Consider the following 19,968-nt stretch of genomic DNA (forward strand, 5'->3'; position numbering starts at 1 on the left):
CGGAGCCTGTGCTCTGCAACGGGAGAGGCCACAGCAGTGACAGGCCCACGTACTGCAAAAAAAAAAAAAAAAAAGAAGAAGAAGAATTCTTTGCCTAGCCATAGGCAAAGATTTTCTCCTTTTTTTTGTGATAGTTTTGCTTAACATGATGCAATATCAGTTAATTTTTGTGTAAGGTGTGAGGTTTAATAATTTTCATTAGGATTTCCAATTGCTCCAGCATGATTTCTTGAAGTGTTTTTGTACCTTTGTCAACAGTAAGTTGAGAATATTTGTGTGGGTCTATTTCTGGGTTTTCTAATTTCTTCCATTGATCTATGGGGTTTGTTCCCCTGCCAGTGCCACTGTGTGGATCACTGTAACTATGTAGAAACCCTCAGTACCAGGTAGAGTGATTCCTTCCACTATTCTTTTTTTTTTTTTTTTTTTTTTTTTTCTTTTTGCGGTATGCGGGCCTCTCACTGTTGTGGCCTCTCCCGTTGCGGAGCACAGGCTCCGGATGCGCAGGCCCAGCGGCCATGGCTCACGGGCCCAGCCGCTCCGCGGCATATGGGATCCTCCCAGACCGGGGCACGAACCCGTATCCCCTGCATCGGCAGGCGGACTCTCAACCACTGCGCCACCAGGGAGGCCCTCCACTATTCTTTATCAAAATGTTTTTCTTTTTTAGGGCACACCCCTTTCCTTATACATTTTAGAATAATCCTATACGTATCTACAGTGTATGCTGCTGGAATTTTGATGGGAATTGCATTCAATCTATAGATAAATTTGGGGGATGTTTGCGATCTCTCTCTGTCTTTTTTTTGGCCGTGCCGTGAGGCATGTGAGATCTTAGTTCCCTGACCAGGGATCGAACCTGTGCCCCCTGCAGTGGAAGCACTAACCACTGGACTGCCAGGGAATTCCCTCTTTCATCTCTATATACATGCTTTCTTAAGTGTATACCTAAGTATGTTATTTTGGGCTTTTTTTGCACAACTGTAAATGATGTTAGATTTCAAATTTTGGATTCCACAGGTTTATTGCTAATATATAGAAAAACGATTTATAAAAAATAAGAAAAAAACACTTTCTTTGCTCATCCATAAGAAGCAACTCCTCATTTATTCAAGTTTTATCATGAGATTGCAGCAATTCAGTCACATATTCAAGTTCGACTTATAATTCTGTGAAAATACAGAAATGTGATACAAAGACACAAAGTGAGCAAATGCTGAAGAAAAAAATGGCACTGACAGACTTGCTTAGCGCAGTGTTGCCACAAACCTTCAATTTGTAAGAAATTCAATATCTGCTAAGCACAATAATGTGGAGCACAACAAAACGATACATACTGTAAAAAAAAAGTGGTTTATTATTTATGTCTTGATCTAGAATTTTTAAAAAATGTTTGTAGATTCTTTGTGAGACTGTCATGTCATATGCACATAGGGACAGTTTTATTTCTTTCTTTTCAATTATGTGCCTCTTGTTTTTCTTTTTTTATTGGGGACACTAGGGCTTCTGGTACTGTGTTGAATAAGAATGGTGAGAGCAGATATCCTTGCCTTCTTTGTAATATTAGGGGGACTCATCCAGTCTTTTACTATTAAATGTGGTGTTAGATTGGTTTTTACATAGATGCCTTTTATTAGGTTGAGGAAGTTTCCTTCCATTCCAAGTTTGTTGATTTTTAATTTTTTAATGTTAAAGGATGTTGGATTTTGTCAAGTGTTTCTTCTGCATTAATTGAGATAATCATGTATTTTTTATTTTGTGTTTTATTGATATGGTATATTGCATTCATTGATTTTCAAGTGTTGAACCAAGCTTGGTTCCTGGGATAAGATCCCACTAGGTCATGATGTATAATGCTTTCTGTATACTGATAGATTCATTTTGCTGGAACGTTGTTGAGAATTTTTGCATCTATATTTATATGAGGTATTGGTCTGTAGTTCTGTTTTCTTGTGATATCATTTTTATCTGGTTTTGCTTTCATGATAATACTGAGTATGACTTGGGAATTTTTTCTTTCTCTTCTGACTTTGGAAGAGTTCATTAAGAATTGTTAATATTTCTTTAAATGTTTGGTAGAATTCATGAGTGACAACATCTGAGCTTGGGTTTTTCTTCTTGGATAGTTATTTTTTCTGATTACTAATGTAATCTCTTTGCTTGGTATAGCTCTATTCATATAGTCTATTTTTTCTTGAGTCCGTTTCAGTAGTGTATGTCTTTTAGAGATTTTTCTATTTCATCTAAGTTATCTAATTTATTGGCATACAGGTTTTTATAGTATCCCTTTGTAATTCTTTTTATTTCTGTAAGGTCGGTAATACTGCCTCCATTTTTATTGATGATTTTGTTAATTTGGGTCCTCTCCTTTTTTCTTGGTCACTCTAGCTAAAGATTTATAAATTTTGTTGATATCTTCAAATAACTGTGTTTTTGTTTCATTGATTCTATTGTTTTTCTATTTTCTATGTCATTTATCTCTGCTCTAATTTTTTTTTTTTTTTTTTTTTGTGGTACGCGGGCCTCTCACTGCTGTGGCCTCCCCCATTGTGGAGCACAGGCTCCGGACGCACAGTGCAGGCTCAGCGGCCATGGCTCACGGGCCCAGCCGCTCCGTGGCATGTGGGATCTTCCTGGACTGGGTCATGAACCCATGTCCCCTGCATCAGCAGGCGGACTCTCATCCACTGCACCACCAGGGAAGCTCCTGCTCTAATTTTTATTATTTCTTTCCCTCTGCTTGATTTAAGATTAGTTTTCTCTTTCTTCCCTAGTGTCATAAGGTAAAAGTTTCAATTATTGATTAGAGATCACATTATATTTTATATATATAATTTTGTATATATAATTTCTCACAATATACTGCTTTAGCTGCATTCCATAGGTTATGTTTTTTTTTTCAATTTATATCAAGTCTTTCTTCTAACTTCTCTTTTGATTTCTTCTTTGACACATTGGTTACTTAGAATTATGTTGTTTAATTTCCACACATTTGTGAGTTTTTCAAATTTTTCTGTTACTCTAATTTTATTACATTGTGGTCAGAGAAAATACTTTGTATTATTTCAGTCCTTTAAAATTTATTGTGATTTGTGGCTTAAAATAGTCTCCATCCTTGAGAATGTGCCAGAGCACTTGAGAAGAATGTATATTCTGCTGCTGCCAGGTGGAGAGGTATGTAGATGTCTTTCAGGTATATTTGGTTTCGGCATTATTCAAGTCTTCTGTTTCCTTGTTGATCTTCTGCCTAGTTGTTTCATTCATTATTGGAAGTCTCCAAGCAATATTTTGAATTGTTTTTATCATTATTTAATGATATAACCATCATATAATCAAATCTCTACTGTCAGTGTTATTTCTTTTATCATTTCTGTCAGTTTTTACTTCATTTTGGTGCTTTGTTCTTAGGTGTGTGTATGTTTATAATTGTTCTCTCTTCCTGATAGGTTGTCTTTTTTTTATTATAAAAATGTTACCCTTTAGCTATAGTAGCATTTTTTGGTTTTTTTAAAGTTTACTTTGCCTGATAATTGAATAGCCATTCCTATTTTCTTGTGATTGCTGTATACAGGATGTATTATTTTGCACCCCATCGCTTTCAGTCTATTTGTATCTTTGCATGTAAAATGTGTCTCATGTAGACACTAAATAGTTCATTGCTTTTTTTTTTTTTTTTTTTTTTCTTTTTTTTTTTTTTTCTTTTTGCGGTATGCGGGCCTCTCACTGCTGTGGCCTCCCCCGCCGCGGAGCACAGGCTCCGGACGCGCAGGCCCAGCGGCCATGGCTCACGGGCCCAGCCGCTCCGCGGCACATGGGATCCTCCCAGACCGGGGCACGAACCCGCATCCCCTGCATCGGCAGGCGGACTCTCAACCACTGCGCCACCAGGGAGGCCCAGTTCATTGCTTTTTAAATCCAATTTCATAGTCTCTGCTTTTGATTAGATAATTTAATCCATTCACATTTAATGTTATTATTTATATAAGTGGATATACTCTATCATTTTATTTTATATTTCCCTGTCTCGTGTGTTCTTCTATTTCTCATTGTCTTGTGAATTAAGTGAATATTTTCTAATGTAGCATTTTAATTACTTTAATGATTTTTTACTATATATTTTTGAGTCATTTCCTTATTGGTTGCTCTAGATGTTACCACATATATCTTAACCTATCAGAATCAGCTTGACATCTTTACAAACTTAATTCTGGTGAGATATAGAAACCTTAGTCTTATGTAGATCTATTCCTTTTCCATGCTTTTTGTGGTATTAATAGTATACATATTACACCTGTAAATGTTACAAAACTAACAATACATTTTTATAATTATTATTTTGTGTAACTTTATGTATTTTAGAGAAGCTGAAATTAGGAAAGCAAGTGTATATTTATAGATTTTGTTACATTAGCCTTCTTGTTTATCATTTTTTATTTTCTTTAATTGTTTGCCTTTTTTTCAAGTTTCCATCTATAGTCATTTCCTTAGTCTAGTACAGCTTTGCTCCCACCCACCTCCATTGTACTCCTATTGGAAAATATATATTTATGTTTGGTCCCAGTGATACATCATATACAAATTCTTTTATACAACTGCTTTTTAAATCAGTAAAGAGGAAAGAAAGAAGAAATATGCACTTATTCTGTCTATATAATTACATACTTTACTGGAGTGCTTTCTTTTTTTGTGTGGATTCAGATTATTGACTGAGGTCATGTTCTTTCAGTCTTGTTAAAAAACAAAATTCAAGAAAATTTGAAGATCTAATTAGCTTTATTAGGCAATTCATGAATCGGGGAGCATCCCATCTAGCAACTAGAAGGTGGCTCTGAGGGGTTGTATGAAATGGGAGTTTTTGTAGGCAGAAGGATGGAGCAAGGGAGCTATTAGCAAAAGAAAAGAAAGGATTATTTTTAGACTAGGCCCTCTTTTCTTGAGGGCGTGGGGAAGGGAGTGGCAGAGGTTTTGGTTTTATCATGCAGGTTGCTTCTTCTTCCTCTGGGGACTGGAGGAGTCCTGTGTGATAGATTACTTTACTGTTAGACTAGAAAATTCCAGGCTGGTTGATTAGGATTACATTTCTGGGAGAGGTTCAAACTGCCATTCAATTAGATACTAAGTGTAGTTTTGGTGTCTTGAGGTTTAGCACATGTGGTATAATTTTGGGCCTGTGGTTTTCTTTTTAACAGTCTGAAAAACTTTTAGCTGATTCTTTATTCTGTCAGGTCAGATCTACTGTTGAGCTTCTTATTGTGTTTTTCCTTTCAGTGTTTTTCCTTTTTACCTGCAGAATTTCCACTTGATTCTTTTTTTTTTTTTTTTGCGGTACGTGGGCCTCTCACTGTTGTGGCCTCTCCCGTTACGGAGCACAGGCTCTGGACGTGCAGGCTCAGCGGCCATGGCTCACGGGCCCAGCCACTCCGCGGCATGTGGGATCCTCCCAGACTGGGACGTGAACCCATGTCCCCTGCATCGGCAGGCGGACTCTCAACCACTGCGCCACCAGGGAAGCCCTTCATTCTTTTTCTTATAATTTTTTATAGATAGTTTTTATTTGATATTATTAAAGTACCTCCCTTCATTAATCATGATTTTCTTTTGTTATTTTAACACATTTATATGAATGCTTTGAAGTCTTTAGTTTTTAATATTTATCTATCAAAGTGACCACATCTGGTCAGTCTTAAACAGGCAGTTTCTGCTTCCTAGTTTTTTCCAGTGTATGGGTCATACCTTCCTGTTTCGTTGCATGTCTCATAAATTTGTTTGGAAACTGGACTTTTTAGATAATGTATTGTAGCAACTCTGGGTACTGGTCCATTTCCTTCCCCCACCCTCCAGATTTGTCATAATTTTATCCTGTTTATTTGTTTAGCAACTGGCTAGATTATTTCAGTGAGGTTCACTCCCCCTACCACCATAGTGTGAGGCCTCCAAAGTCTGTCCTAGGAAGGTGAACCTTGGGTGTACCCATAGAGATTTCATGTATCTGTTGTTTTTAACAATGCCCTGAGTCATAAATTCCTCTAAAACCAATCCAGTTCAGTTTGGGTTCCCCAGGTCTGTTTGAGATTTGTTCTGACCTCAGGATTGCTCCTTCCAGCTGACTCCTCCTGTGTTGCTCTCTGACAAACTAGGCTGCCTACAGTTTTGCCTTCTCCCAGTTGTCTTTCCCCATATTGCCAGTGTTTTTGAAAGTGCCCTGAGGTTTGAGCTTCCCCACAGTTTATCACAAGGACGTCCGTTCCTTTGAGAAGAGATTCTGAGCTCTCTGTTCTACAGCCTGCTGCTCATCCCCGGCAGATTCTCTGAGCCAGCGCTCTGGAGCTGGGTCTGGGGACCGTGGTGTGCTTCTCTGTGAGTGACACACTGCTTTAGGAACTTAGCGTCTGTTGGTGGGGGTAGCCACAGCAGCCCCGGGTCTCCACAGCATGTTTCTCCGGGTGTGGACACTTCACACGACGAGCTGGACAAGGCTGATGGGCTCCCATTGTTTTCAGAATTGCTGTAGCCAGGTTAGAGCCTCGCCTCACAAAGTGGGGATGGTGGAAGGAGGGAGCCATCACCTCTCAGCCGTACTCACCCACAACTTCCCTTTAGCACCAGGTAGCTCTGGTCTGCATGAGAAAGGCTGATCTCCTGTCCCTTCTTGGGGAGAGGGAGCCTTGTGCCCTTGTCTGCCCCAGTCTGGAGTGGAGTTTCCCTCTAGCTTGGATTGTGTTGACTCCTTCATGATCTCTAAAAACCTTTCCTCTTAACTATTTATTTCTTGAATACCAATTAAACATATCTGTTAGGGCTCCTTAATTTATCATCCATATTTTTTCACTTGTCTTTCACATATACACATCTTTAAATGTGTTTTAGGTACCATTGTCCAATTTATCAAACCTCTCTTCAGTGGTGTGAAGTCTGCAAGTTTAGCTAGTCTATTCACTTTCTGTTTTAACTTTGGTGCTGTTTTTCTATTTCAGTGACTATACTTTCCATCCGCAGTATTTCCAGTTGGATCTTTTTCTTTAAAATCTCCACTTGTTCTTTAGTCATATGTACCGGGTTTTGTTTTATAATTTCCTATTCTTAATTTATTACTTTCTTTAATATTTTGAGATATATATATCTTTTATTTTTAAATTTTCATAATATGTATGAAAACTTGTTCGTACCTATATCCCTCACAAAAATAGGTGTTATTGCTCTTTTATTTGTATAGGGATATAAAATGTTATGCCCCTGTTGTGATTGCATTTTCCTTAGTACTAGCATCTCTGAGCATCTTTTTCTGTGCTTATTATTCCTTTTGAGATTTTCTATTCATATTTTTTACCTGTTTTACTAAGTTATTGTGTTCTTGCCAATTTCTAGTAAGTTCAAATACTCTAACTCTGAGTATAGATCAGTAGTTTTCAAATAGTAATCTGTGGACTCCTTGGAGTCCCTGAGTCCCTTTCAAGGGGTCAGTAAGGTGAAAACTGTTTTTGTAATTATACAATGATATTATTTACTGTTTTAACTGTGTTGAGATTTACAGTTGCAGTGGGTAAGCTACTGTTAAACAGTCCTCCACAATTATGCAAAAAAGCTGTTAAAATGTTTCTTTCTAACCAACTACATATCTCTATGAGGCAATAAACCAACACATCATATGTCATTGAATGCACAAGTAAGTATAACAATCCAGCTGACTTCTATTAAGCAGACCTTTTTTTTTTTAAGAAGATGTTGGGGGTAGGAGTTTTGGAGTTTATTAATTAATTAATTTATTTTTGCTGTGTTGGGTCTTCGTTTTTGTGCGAGGGCTTTCTCTAGTTGTGGCAAGCAGGGTCCACTCTTCATCGCGGTGCGCGGGCCTCTCACTATCACGGCCTCTATTGTTGCGGAGCATAGGCTCCAGACGTGCAGGCTCAGTAGTTGTGGCTCACGGGCCTAGTTACTCCACGGCATGTGGGATCCTCCCAGACCAGGGCTCGAACCCGTGTCCCCTGCATTGGCAGGTGGATTCTCAACCGCTGCGCCACCAGGGAAGCCCGATTAAGCAGACCTTAAAGAGCTTTTCAAAATATAAAACCATACTACTGTTCTCACTGATTCTTTTTGAAAAGTGTTATTGTACCTAAAAGTGGTTTTTTTTATGTTACTGCCTGATGAGTTTCTATCATTTTAAAATGAATTAATAAACATTTAAAAAGTTTTTCAGTTTGAATTTTTTGTATCATAAATACTGGTAGATATAACCTACATAAAAGTTCTTTGGTGGTCCTTAGTGATTTTTAAGAATGTAAAGAGATCTGGAGACCAAAACTTTTGAGAACAGCTGCTGTAGATGTTTATGTCATTTTTTTTATCATTCTCATTTTTCTAGAGCCGTATATGTCTTTTTTCTTTTAAAGCTTCTGATTTTCATACGAGGATTTTATTTTTTAAACTGTTGCAGGGATTCCCTGCAAGGACTTGCAGGACTCAGCAGAGTTGTACTCAAGGCTAAGGTGAGGGACACACAGTAGGAATGGCAGGGGGAAAGTCATGGGCAGAGCCAGGTGAAATCCACGTACAGGACTGCTGTACTATCCTTCCTGTGTGAGGTCGCATGGAGCCGCCTCCTTTCCTTAGTGGTGAAAATCCAGTAACCCCTGTGCCGACTCAGCACCCGGGCACTGATTGGGAGCTCCTCATGAAGGCTCCCTCTGCCTGACAACGCCAGAAGTCCCAAACTCCCAGAGGTGCAGGGTTCAGTTCCTCAGGTGGGGAAACAGTTTTATCATATGGGGAGCAATGCCTGTCCATTTAGGGACATACTTACCAGCCAAGGGCCAATCCTGTAGGCAGCCCCCAGCCTGCTGTGTTCTCTTTTATACGACTTGTTAATAACTCATTTACAAGCGGATCCTGAGTTGCTGTGTGTGTAAATGTGTACTTCTCCCAGAGATAAGAAGCTGTCTTCAGAAAAGGACACTTTTGATAGAGTTTTTGAGGGCATTTTGAAGATATTGTGGCTTATGTTTAGATTTCTTTGTATCAAAGGTAATAGCATGATACATGCCGGATTTCTGGAAGGAAAAAGGAGTTCTTTTTTAGCCCATGAACCAGAGGAGTGCTTGCTCTGTCTGCAGTCCTTGCTGTGAGCCTTACTGCAGCTTCCAGGTCCATCTGATAAGGTTCACTCTTCTACGTGGTGCTTGTATGTATCACGTCACACAGCTTTGATGTGATCAATCATGATGTAATCAATATAAATCAGTCATTTATCATATGGGAATATATGTATCAGTAAATGCATGATATTGATAGGTTTTTAAGATTTATGTCTCAGTGTGACATTGTTTTTCTGTTTGCTTATTCACAGTTCCATGGACCTTTTTGGTGTGGTGACACAAATCTTTCTTCAGGTTACAGAGTGTTTTCCCTGTTTGTCCCCTGATTAACTTCTTGTTTGTCTGCTCTGTTCTCTCCTGGAACTCCTTCACTTTGACATAGGATATCTGGATCTCTCTTCCTTTTCTCTTCCTTTGCTCTTGTCATTTTGTTTCTAATTTTGATCTATGCTATGTGAGACTTTCATTACTTCATCTCCAAACATATATTTTTAACCTTGTTTTCATTTATTACTTCAATTAATTTTTAAAATTTCAGTATTTGTATTTAAAATTTTTTTCCAGGATGCTTTTTGTATTTACCATCACTTCTCTTCTACAATAGCTTTATAATAGTTTTATGGATATATTTTCTATCTTTACTAGTTAGAATTTTAAAAACTTATTTCTAAATGCTTCCTACATTAATTTTCTTTTATGTTATTTTTCCCTTGCTTTTTCATTTTCATGCTTTTCTTTTTTTAATTATTTATTTATTTTTTGGCTGTGTTGGGTCTTTGTTTCCGTGGGAGGGCTTTCTCTAGTTGTGGCAAGCGGGGGCCACTCTTCATTGCAGTGCACGGGCCTTTCACTGTCATGGCCTCTCTTGTTGTGGGGCACAGGCTCCAGACACGCAGGCTCAGTAGTTGTGGCTCACGGGCCTAGTTGCTCCATGGCATGTGGGATCTTCCCAGAACAGGGCTCGAACCCATGTCCCCTGCACTGGCAGGCAGATTCTCAACCACTGTGCCACCTTCATGCTTTTCTTTAGTGCTTTTGGAATTCCCCAGATTTGGTTAGGAGAATCTGTGGTTTTCATTCATGTTTGTAAATGAATTAGAAGCTGTCTGGTCTCAACCTTGAATACAAAGGCTTATAGTAGCTTGGTCTCTGCACTCAAGTTTGGCTTAACTGAGCAGGTAGGAAAGTGAACAGTGGTGGCTGTCACTTTAGTGTGAGTGGAGAGTGTCTCCTCAGCAGGCCCCTTGATTAACAAAAGTAGCAACAGAGCTCCCTGTCTCAGAAGGTAAACTTTTCTGATTTCTAGTACCATAGATTTATCATTTTTATATTTCTTGTGTCATTTCAGTGAGATTTTGAAATGGATAGAAAAAAAAACTATTCTCAGTTTCAGGTGTTGTAATTGAACTCAATAAAGCTTATAGATAAGTTAGAAACATACTTTTTTTTTTTGCCTATTGTTGGCAATTCTATGACTCTCTTTTCTTCTAAGATGTATATTTAAACTTAGGGAAGTCTCATACCTGAGTTTGAGGCAGCATGACATGGTGGTTAAGGGCACAGACTTTGGGCTTGGCTCCTCAGCTAGAGGCTCAGTTTTGATAGCACAGGCATTAGGCATGTGACATAGTATCCCTCAGTACATGCTGGATGTGAAGATTATACCAATCTTTAATAATCTTAGGAGATTTAAATGAGTTTCTATTTTTAAAGTGCCTATAACAGCATTTGTCACTTAGTAGCTGCTAGATAAGTGCTTGTTAAATTAAAATATATGTATATATGGCTGTATATAAAAACATATACAGTTCACCTTTGAACAACATGGGTTTGAACTGTGTGGGTTCATTATACATGGATGTTTTCAGTAGCAAATACTGCAGTACCACAGGATCCACATCCACACATGGAGAATCCTGGATTCAGAGGAACATGGGTGAGGAGGGCTGACTATAAATTATACGTGGATTTTCAACTGGGGGTGTGGTTGGTGTTCCTAACCCTAACCCTGTGTTGTTCAAGGGTCAGATGTATTCCAAATAATGATTTCTCTTGAATAGCTGAAATATATTTGAATTGCTTAAATAACCATTGCTGTATTGTTCTCTGTTTAATTTTTTGCAGCTTATCGTGAGCCACATTATTATTACCAGTTCACAGCTCGATATCATGCAGCTCCCTGCAATAGTATCTATAATGTTTCTTTTGAGAAGAAACTTCTTCAGATTTTAAGCAAATTGGTTCTTGACCTTTCATGTCAAGTTTTCTTACTGAAGTCTGAATGCCATCGTGTTAAAATGCAAAGAGCTGGTTTGCAAAATGAATTGTTTTTTACATTTTCAGGTAAGTATATGCAATTCTTTAAAGAAAACAAAGTTAGACTGCAAAACTAATCTTAGAGACGTGAGTTACTAGTGGCATTTTTAGAATGTAAATGCTATAGATCTGAATGTTTCATATTCTTTACTTTCACTTCTTAGATCTAATAGCCCCCAAATATATTTCTGCTGATTCATGTACTTAATGAAAAGTTTGGGTTCGCAAATAAACATTGCTATGATACTTAACTATAGAATGGAATTTAGTATGAGGAATATCTATCATGATATTTAGCTACAAAGATTTAATTTGTAAAAGCATGTAATTATATAATAAGCTAGGTTAACAGTTTAGACCAGAGGGACTGTTCTAACAGCTTAGTTGCTTTTCCTAACAATGCAGAGCAAAAGCCCAGTATATTCTGGAAAACCAAGAATTGGACTTAATATCTGAAGACTTTAGATTTATAAAGGGCCCGTTCATGAATGAGCATTTAGGAATACCCATGCATGTGTTCTTAATGGGTCCCAGTGGCAAGAGGACCCCCTCCACTTTTCATCTCAAATGGTATGTTGCTGTTTCCTTTCTTTCTTCTTTACCCTCTGTCCTTGATTTCTCTACTGTCAGTGTTTGATTACACTTACCCATTTCTCTGATATTCCCTCTCTCTTGGCCATCTAGGATTGAATGTTTAGATACAAGTGAGTGGTGCGAAGCTTTCAGAGAAGAGAATAAGAGGTGTTCAACCCCATTTTCACTATCTTTTACCTTCCTTACTTCTTTTCTCTTCTCCAGAAAAACTTTTGAGAGTTGTTCTCCAGCCCCTGAGGCAAATTATGAAAGATAGGCTGAGTCTTTCTTTAGCTCATCAAAGACCCACTGTTAGCATTCATAAGAGTTATGGGGTCTTTGTACCTGGTGTATTGAATAGGTGCTATTAATAGGCATTTAATAGTCTTGAGAAAACCTGGAAGTGTACTTGAACCCATAAGAGAAAAGAGATGATTTTCAATAGAAATTAGTTCACTGTGGGCTTAATTTGCATTTCTCTAATGACTCATGATGTTGAGCATCTTTTCTTGTTGACCATTCATGTATTTTTTTTGGAGAAAAGTCCATTCAAGTCCTTTGCCCAATTTTGATTTTTTCCCTAGTTTTATTGATATATAATTGACATATAACAATATGTTAGTTCAAAGTGTACAACACTTTGATGTATCTGTATATTGCAAAATGTTTACCATAATAAGGTTAAACACATAGGTCTTCTCACATAGTTACAATTTATTTATTTCTGCAGTAAGAACTTTTAAAATCTACTCTTCTAGCAACTTTCAAATATATACAATTCAGTATTATTAACTATATTCACCAAGCTCTGTGTTACATCCTGAATTTATTTGTACCCTTTGTCTTCCTTCATTCATTTCCCTCACCCCCGATCCATGACCCTGGCAATCACCAATCTGTTCTCTTTTTCTGAGTTCAGTTTTTGTAGATTCCACATATAAGTAAGGTCATACAGTATTTGTCTTTCTCTGACTTGTTTCACTTAACAAAATGCCCTCAAGTTTTATCTGTGTTGTTACACATGACAGAATCTCCTTCATTTCTATGGCTGAAGAATATTCCTCTGTGTGTGTGTGTGTGTGTGTGTGTGTGTGTGCCATATTTTCTTTATCCGTTCATCTGTTGATGGATACTTAGGTTGTTTCTATGTCTTAGCTATGGTAAATGGTGCTGCATTGAACATGTGGGTACAGATATCTCTAAGAGATAGTGATTTCATTTCCTTCAGATGTATATCCAGAAGTGGAATTGCTGGATCATATGGTAGTTCTATTTTTTTTTTTTTTACCTTTTGAGGAACCTCCCTACTATTTTCCATAGTAGCAATTCATATTCCCACTAAAGGAGCATAAGGGTTACCTTTTTTCCACATCCTTGCTAACACTCATCTCTTGTCTTTTGGATAATCATCATTCTAACAGATGTGGGTGATATCTCATGGTTTTAATTTTCATTTCCGTGATGATTTGTGATGTTGAGCACCTTTTCATTTACCTGTTGGCCATTTGAATAACTTTCTAAGAAAAAATTGTCTATTCAGGTCCTTTTCAATTTTTAATTGGATTATTTGTTTTTTGTTTTTGAATTGTATGAGTTCCTTATATATTTAGGATATTATTGTCTTATCAAATTTATGTGGTTATCAAATATTTTATACCATTCTCTAGGTTGTCTTTTCAGTTTGTTGATTGTTTCTTTGCTGTGAAGAAGCTTTTTTAGTTGTATGTAGTCCCATTTGTTTACTTTTGTTTTCATTGCTTGTGCTTTGGTGTCATATTCATAAAGTCATTGCCAGCACCAGCTTTTCCCTGTGTTTTCTCCTAGGAGTTTTATGGTTTAAGTTTTACATTTAAGTCTTTACTCCATTTTGAGTTAATTTTTGTGAGTGGCATGAGATAGGAGTCTAGTTTCATTCTTTTGCATGTGAATGTCCAGTTTTCCCAGTACCATTTATTGGGGAGACTGTCTGTTCTCAACTGAGTATTCTTGGCTTTCTTGTCAAATATTAGTTGACCTTACATGCATAGGTTTATTTCCTGGATTTTCAGTTCTATTCCATAGGACTATGTGTTTGTTTTTATGCCAGTACCATATTGTTTTGACTACTATACCTTTGTAATATAATTTGAAATTAGAAGTGTGATACTTCCAGCTTTGTTCTTTCTTAGAACTGCACTGATAACTTATTCAGGGTCTTTTGTGATTCCATACAAATTTTAGGATTTTTTTTTCTATTTCTGTAAAAAATACATTGGAATCTTAGTAAAGATTACATTGAATCCGGAGGTTACTTTGGGTTGTATGGATATTTTAACAATATTAATTTCATTCTATTCATGAACATGAGGCATCTCCATTTATTTGTGTCTTCTTCAGTTTCTTTCATCACTGTCTTGTAATTTTCAGTGTACAGACCTTTTACCTCCTTGTTTAAATTTACTCCTATGTATTTTTTTGTTTTTGATAGTATTGTAAGTAAGATTGTTTCTTTATTTCTTTTCAGATAATTTGTTATTATATAGAAATTATACCAAGTTTTGCATGTTGTTTTGTATCCTGAAACTTAACTAAATTCATTTATTAAGTCTAACAGTTTTTTCCTGAAGTCTTTAGTATTTTCTCTATGTAAAATTACATCATATGCAGACAGAGCTAGTTTCACTTCTCCTTGTTTGATTCAGGTGTCTTTTATTTCTTTGTCTTGCCAGACTGCTCTGGCTAGGACTTGCAGTACTATGTTACATAGGGGTGGTGAGAGTGGGCATCCTTTCCTTGTCCCTGATCTTAGAGGAAAATCTTTCAACCTTTCATATGGAGTATGATGTTAGCTGTGGACTTGTCATACATGGCCATTATTATATTAAGGTAGATTCATTCTGTACCTAATTTGTTGAGAGTTTTATTTTGAATGGAAGTTGAATTTTGTCAGGTACATTTTTGCGTACATTGAGATGACCATGTGGTTTTTATTTTTCATTCTGTTAATGTGATGAATCACATTTGTTGATTTGCCTATGTTGAGCTGTCCTTGCATCTCAGAGATGAATCCCACTTGCTCATGTTGTTTGAGGATTTTTCCTCAAACAACATTTTTTGAGGATTTTTGAGGATTTTTCCATCTATATTCATCAGGAATATTGGCCTATAGTTTTCTTTTCGATTAGTGTCCTCATCTGGCTTTGGTATCAGGCCTTGTAAAATGGTTTGAGCATGTTACCTCCTCTTCAGTTTTTTGGAAGTTTGAGAAAGATTGACATTAGTTCTTTAAATATTTGGTAGAATTCATCAGTGAAGCCATCTGGTTCTGGGATTTTTTGTGGGGCTGGGGGGAGATTTTTGGTTAATGATTCTATCTCCTTAGTCACTATTGATCTGTTCAAATTTTCTACTTCTTTATGATTCCAGTCTTGGTAGGTTGCATGTTTCTAGGAATTTATCAATTTCTTCTCAGTTGTCCAATTTTTGTTGTATAGTTATTCATAGTAGTCTGTTTGGCTCCTTTGCATTTCTGGTTATCAGAGTAATGTCTCTTCTTTAATTTATAATTTCATGTATTTGGGTCCTCTTTTTTTCTTATTATAGCTAAAGTTGTCAGTTTTATCTTTTCAAAAAACCAAGTTTTGGTTTTGTTAACCATTTCTATTTTTTCCTATTTCATTTGTTTCTGCTCTAATGTATTATTTCCTTTCTTCTGCTAATGTAGGGATTAGTGTGATTTTCTTTTTCTTATTCCTTGAGGTATAATATTATATTTTTTATTTGAGATCTCTTTGCTTGATGTGTACTCATTTTGCTTTTTTCTAAGAATTTTTAAGTTTACCACCTACATTTAGGTCTCAGATTCATTTTGAGTTAATTTTTGTATATGCTGTGAAATATGGATCCAACCTCATACTTTTGAGTGTGGATGTATGATTATCCCAACACCAATTTTGAAGAGACTGTTCTTTTCTCTTTGAATTGTCATGGTACTCTTGTTGAAATTTACTTAGCCACAGATATGTGAATTTATTTCTGGGCTGTTAATTCTATTTCATTGCTGTGTATGCCTGTTCTTATGCTAGTCCACAACGTTTTGATCATAAGGTTTTGATAGTAGCTTTGTTTGTAGTAATATTTGAAATTGGGAAGTGGGAGTCCTTAAATTTTGTTCTCCCCTTTTCAACATTGTTTTGGCTATTTGAAGTCAGTTGCAATCCCTTATGTTTTTTTGCACCTGCTTTTCCATTCCTGTTGAACAAGGCCATTGGGGTTTGCATTGAGTCTGTAATGTCTCTAATGTTACCTCCTGAACAATACTGTCTCCTAACCCATGAACACAGGATCACTGTCCCTTTATTTAGGACTTTGTCTTAGTCTGTTGGGCTGCTGTAACTAATACCATAGACTAGGTAGCTAATAAACAATGGAAATTTATTTCTCACATTTCTGGAAGCTGTAATTCTGAGGTCACAGTGCCACCATGTTTGGTGAGGCCCTCTTAAGGGTTACAGACTTTTCATTATGTCCTCACATAGCAGAAGCAGCTAAGGGTTTCTCTGGAGCCTCTTTTGTAAGAGCACCAATCTCATTCATAAAGGCTCTATTCTCATGATCTAAGCACTTCTTAAAGACCCCACCTCCTAATACCGTCACATTGGGCATTAGCATTTCAACATAAGAACTCGGGGGGGGGGGGACATAAAATATTTAGAACACGGCAGACTTCTTTATCTATCAGCAGTGCTTTGTTCTTTTCAGTGCATAAGTCTTACACCTCTTGGTAAAGTAATTACTACATGTCTTATTGTAAGTGCAATAATTTTCTTTTTCACATTGTTCATCACTAGTGTGTAGAAATTCATTGATGTTTTGTGTATCTTACATCTTGGTTTAATTAATTAAGAGTTATTTTATGGTGCTTGGAACTTTTAGTATTTTCTACATGGAAGATTATGTCACCTAAGGATAACAATAGTTTGACTTATTTCTTTCCAATTTGGATAACTTTTATCTCTTCTCTATCTAGTTTGTGCCAAATTGCTCTTGCTAGAATGTCAATATATTGTTTAGTAGAAATGGAAAAAGTGGACATCCTTGAATTATTCTTGATCCTAGGGGAAAAGTTTAAGTGTTTCACTATTTGATATTGGCTGTGTGGGTTTTTCATAAAAGCTCTTTATCAGGGTGAAGCAGTTACTTTCAATTTCTAGTTTATTGAGTGTGTTTTTTTTAATCATGAAAGGGTGTTAGCTTTTGTCAAATGTTTCTTGTGTATCAAATGAGATGATCATGTGTTTCTTTTCCCTTCTATGAATGTTGTGCGTTGTAATTTTTGATTTCCACATGGTGAACCACACTTGCGCTCCTGCAATATATCCCACTTGGTCAGGGTATATATATATTTTTAGTATGCTGCTGGAATAATTTTGTACTTCTATTATTGAGAGTATTTGCATTCAAATTGATATTAGCCCAGAGTTTTCTTTTCTTGTGATGTTATTGTCTGCCCGTGGTATAAGCATACTACTGGCTTCATGAAATGAGTTTTAAGAAGTGTCCCTTCCTCTTCTATTCTTTTGAAAGTGATGGAGAAAGATTTCTTTTAATAGTTAATGTTTGGTAGAGTTCACCACTGAAGCCATTGGGTCCAGGGTTTTCTTTATTGGAAGATCATTGATTACTGATTTGATCTCTTTGTTACATTACTGTTCATATTTTGTGTTTCTTCTTGGGTCAGTTTAGATAATTTATATTTTCCACTATTTCATGTAGGTTATCTAATTTTTAGCATACTATTGTACATAATGTTCTTATAATCCTTTTTATTTATGAAAGATAGATAGTAATGTCCTCTACTTTAATTTCTCTTTTATTTTTTGTCTAGATGTTTGTCTTTTGTCTAAAGTTAATATTGCTTTTCCAGCTTTCTTTTGATTCATGTTAGTATGGTATGTTTTTCTCCACCCCTTTACTTTTAGTCTATCAGTATCTTTATGTTTAAAGTGGGTCTCTTGTAGATGAGATATAATTAGATCTTTAAAAATTCATTCAGACAGTCTCTGTCTTTTAATTGGTGAATTTAAACCATTGACTTTAAAAATGATTATTGGTGGAGTTGGATTAACATTTACCATATTTGTTACTGTTCTGTATTTGTTGCCCCTTTTCTTTGTTTCTTTTTCCTCTTCCACTTTTTTGCCTTCTCTGGTTTTAATCAAGGATTTACATGACTCAATTTGTTTCTCTTAAAATATCAATTATAATTTGTTTTTTACTTTAAGTGTTTGCCCTGTAGTTTGCAGTACACCTTTATGACTAATCCAAGTCTACTTTCAAATAATGCTGTACCATTTCATGGGTAGTACAAGTACTTTACAGTAGAATTCCCAAATTTGTCCTCTCTTCCCTTATAAAAATGCAGTAATTTATTTTACTCATTCTTAAGCTTTTTTTTTTTTTTTTTTTGTGGTACGTGGGCCTCTCCCGTTGCAGAGCACAGGCTCTGGACATGCAGGCTCAGCCGCCATGGCTCACAGGCCCAGCCGCTCTGCGGCTGTGGGATCCTCCCAGACCAGGGCACAAACTCGTGTCCCCTGCATCAGCAGGAGGACTCTCAACCACTGCACCACCAGGGAAGCCCCCATCCATAAGCTTTTGAACAAGCTATTGTCAGATCAGTTAAGAATAAGAAAAATAGATTTACTATTACCTTCTTTTATTCCTTCTCTAGTGCCCTTCCTTTATTTAGATCCAAGTTGTGGACACGTATTGTTTTCCTTCTTTATGAAGAACTTCTTTTAATGTTTCTTATAAGTCTGGGTTTCTGGTGACAGATTCTCTCAATTTTTGTTTTTCTGAGAAAGTCTTTGTTTTTATTTCAGTTTTGAAGAATAATTTCACGGAATTCAGTATTTTAGTTTGGTGACGTTTTTTTCTTTCAATACTGTGTTTAAAATCATTCACACTATTCTCTTGCTTGCATGGCTTCTGAGGAGAAGTCTGATTTAATTCTTTTATTTTTAATTTTTTTCCATTTTCTTATTGTGGTAAAATATACATACATAAAATTAATCTTAACCATTTCAAGTATACAGTTACATCATATTAAATACATTCATATATAACTGTTATCATCATTTACCTCCAAAACACTTTCATTGTGGGAAGCTGATATTCTGTTTCTACTAAAGAATAAGTTGTTCTTTTCCCTGCAGCTCCTAGCATCTACCCTTCTACTTTCTATCTCTGTGATTTTAACTAAATATCTCATATAAGGGGAATCATACAGTAGTTTTCACTTAGCAAAATGTCCTCAAGGTTCATCCATGTTGTAACATATGGCAGGATTTTCTTCCTTTTTAAGAACTAATAATATTTCATTCTGTGTATATACAACATTTTGCTTCTCCGTGAATGCATTGATGGCCACTTGTGTTGTTTTCAGTTCACTATTGTGAATAATGCTGCTTATAGGTGTACACATGTCTCTTTGAGACCCTGCGTTCAGTTCTTTTGGGTATATACTCAAAGGTGGATTTGCTAGATCATAATAGTAATTCTGTTTTTATTTTTATTTTTTGAGGAACTGCTACTATTTTTCCACAGTGGCTACAACATTTTACATTTCCACCAACAGTGTACAAGAGTTCCAATTCACCACATTCTCACCAACACTAGTTATTTTCTTTTGTTTTCATAGTAACCATCCTAATGGGTGTTTGGTAGTGTCTCATTATAGTTTTGATTTGCATTTCCCTTAAAATTAGTTATGTTGAACATCTTTTCCTGAGCTTATTGTCCATTTGTACTTCTTCTTTGGAGAAATTCCTAGTCAAATTCATTGCCCATTTTTTAAAAAACATATATTTATTTATTTATTTATTTATTTGGCTGTGCTGGGTCTTAGTTGCAGCCTGCAGGTTCTTGGTTACAGCATGTGGGATCTAGTTCCCTGACCAGGGATTGAACCCAGGCCCCCTGCACTGGGAGCGCGGAGTATTCACCA

The 19,968-nt window shown here is 36.4% G+C and overlaps 1 protein-coding gene across 1 annotated transcript in view; it reads left to right on the forward strand.

Annotated features, from left to right (window-relative positions):
- ZPBP (zona pellucida binding protein) overlaps positions 1-19,968 on the forward strand; it is a gene marked incomplete at its 5' end in the record, with an annotated part of 83,534 nt that overhangs the window by 22,878 nt on the left and 40,688 nt on the right. The window contains one exon of the mRNA XM_082632814.1: positions 11,217-11,435. Coding sequence (XP_082488940.1) covers positions 11,217-11,435 — 219 coding nt within the window. The remainder of the gene's footprint in view (positions 1-11,216; positions 11,436-19,968) is intronic.

Source organism: Mesoplodon mirus, assembly GCF_964341445.2.
Source record: "Mesoplodon mirus genome assembly, chromosome: 9".
Lineage (NCBI taxonomy): Eukaryota > Metazoa > Chordata > Mammalia > Artiodactyla > Ziphiidae > Mesoplodon > Mesoplodon mirus.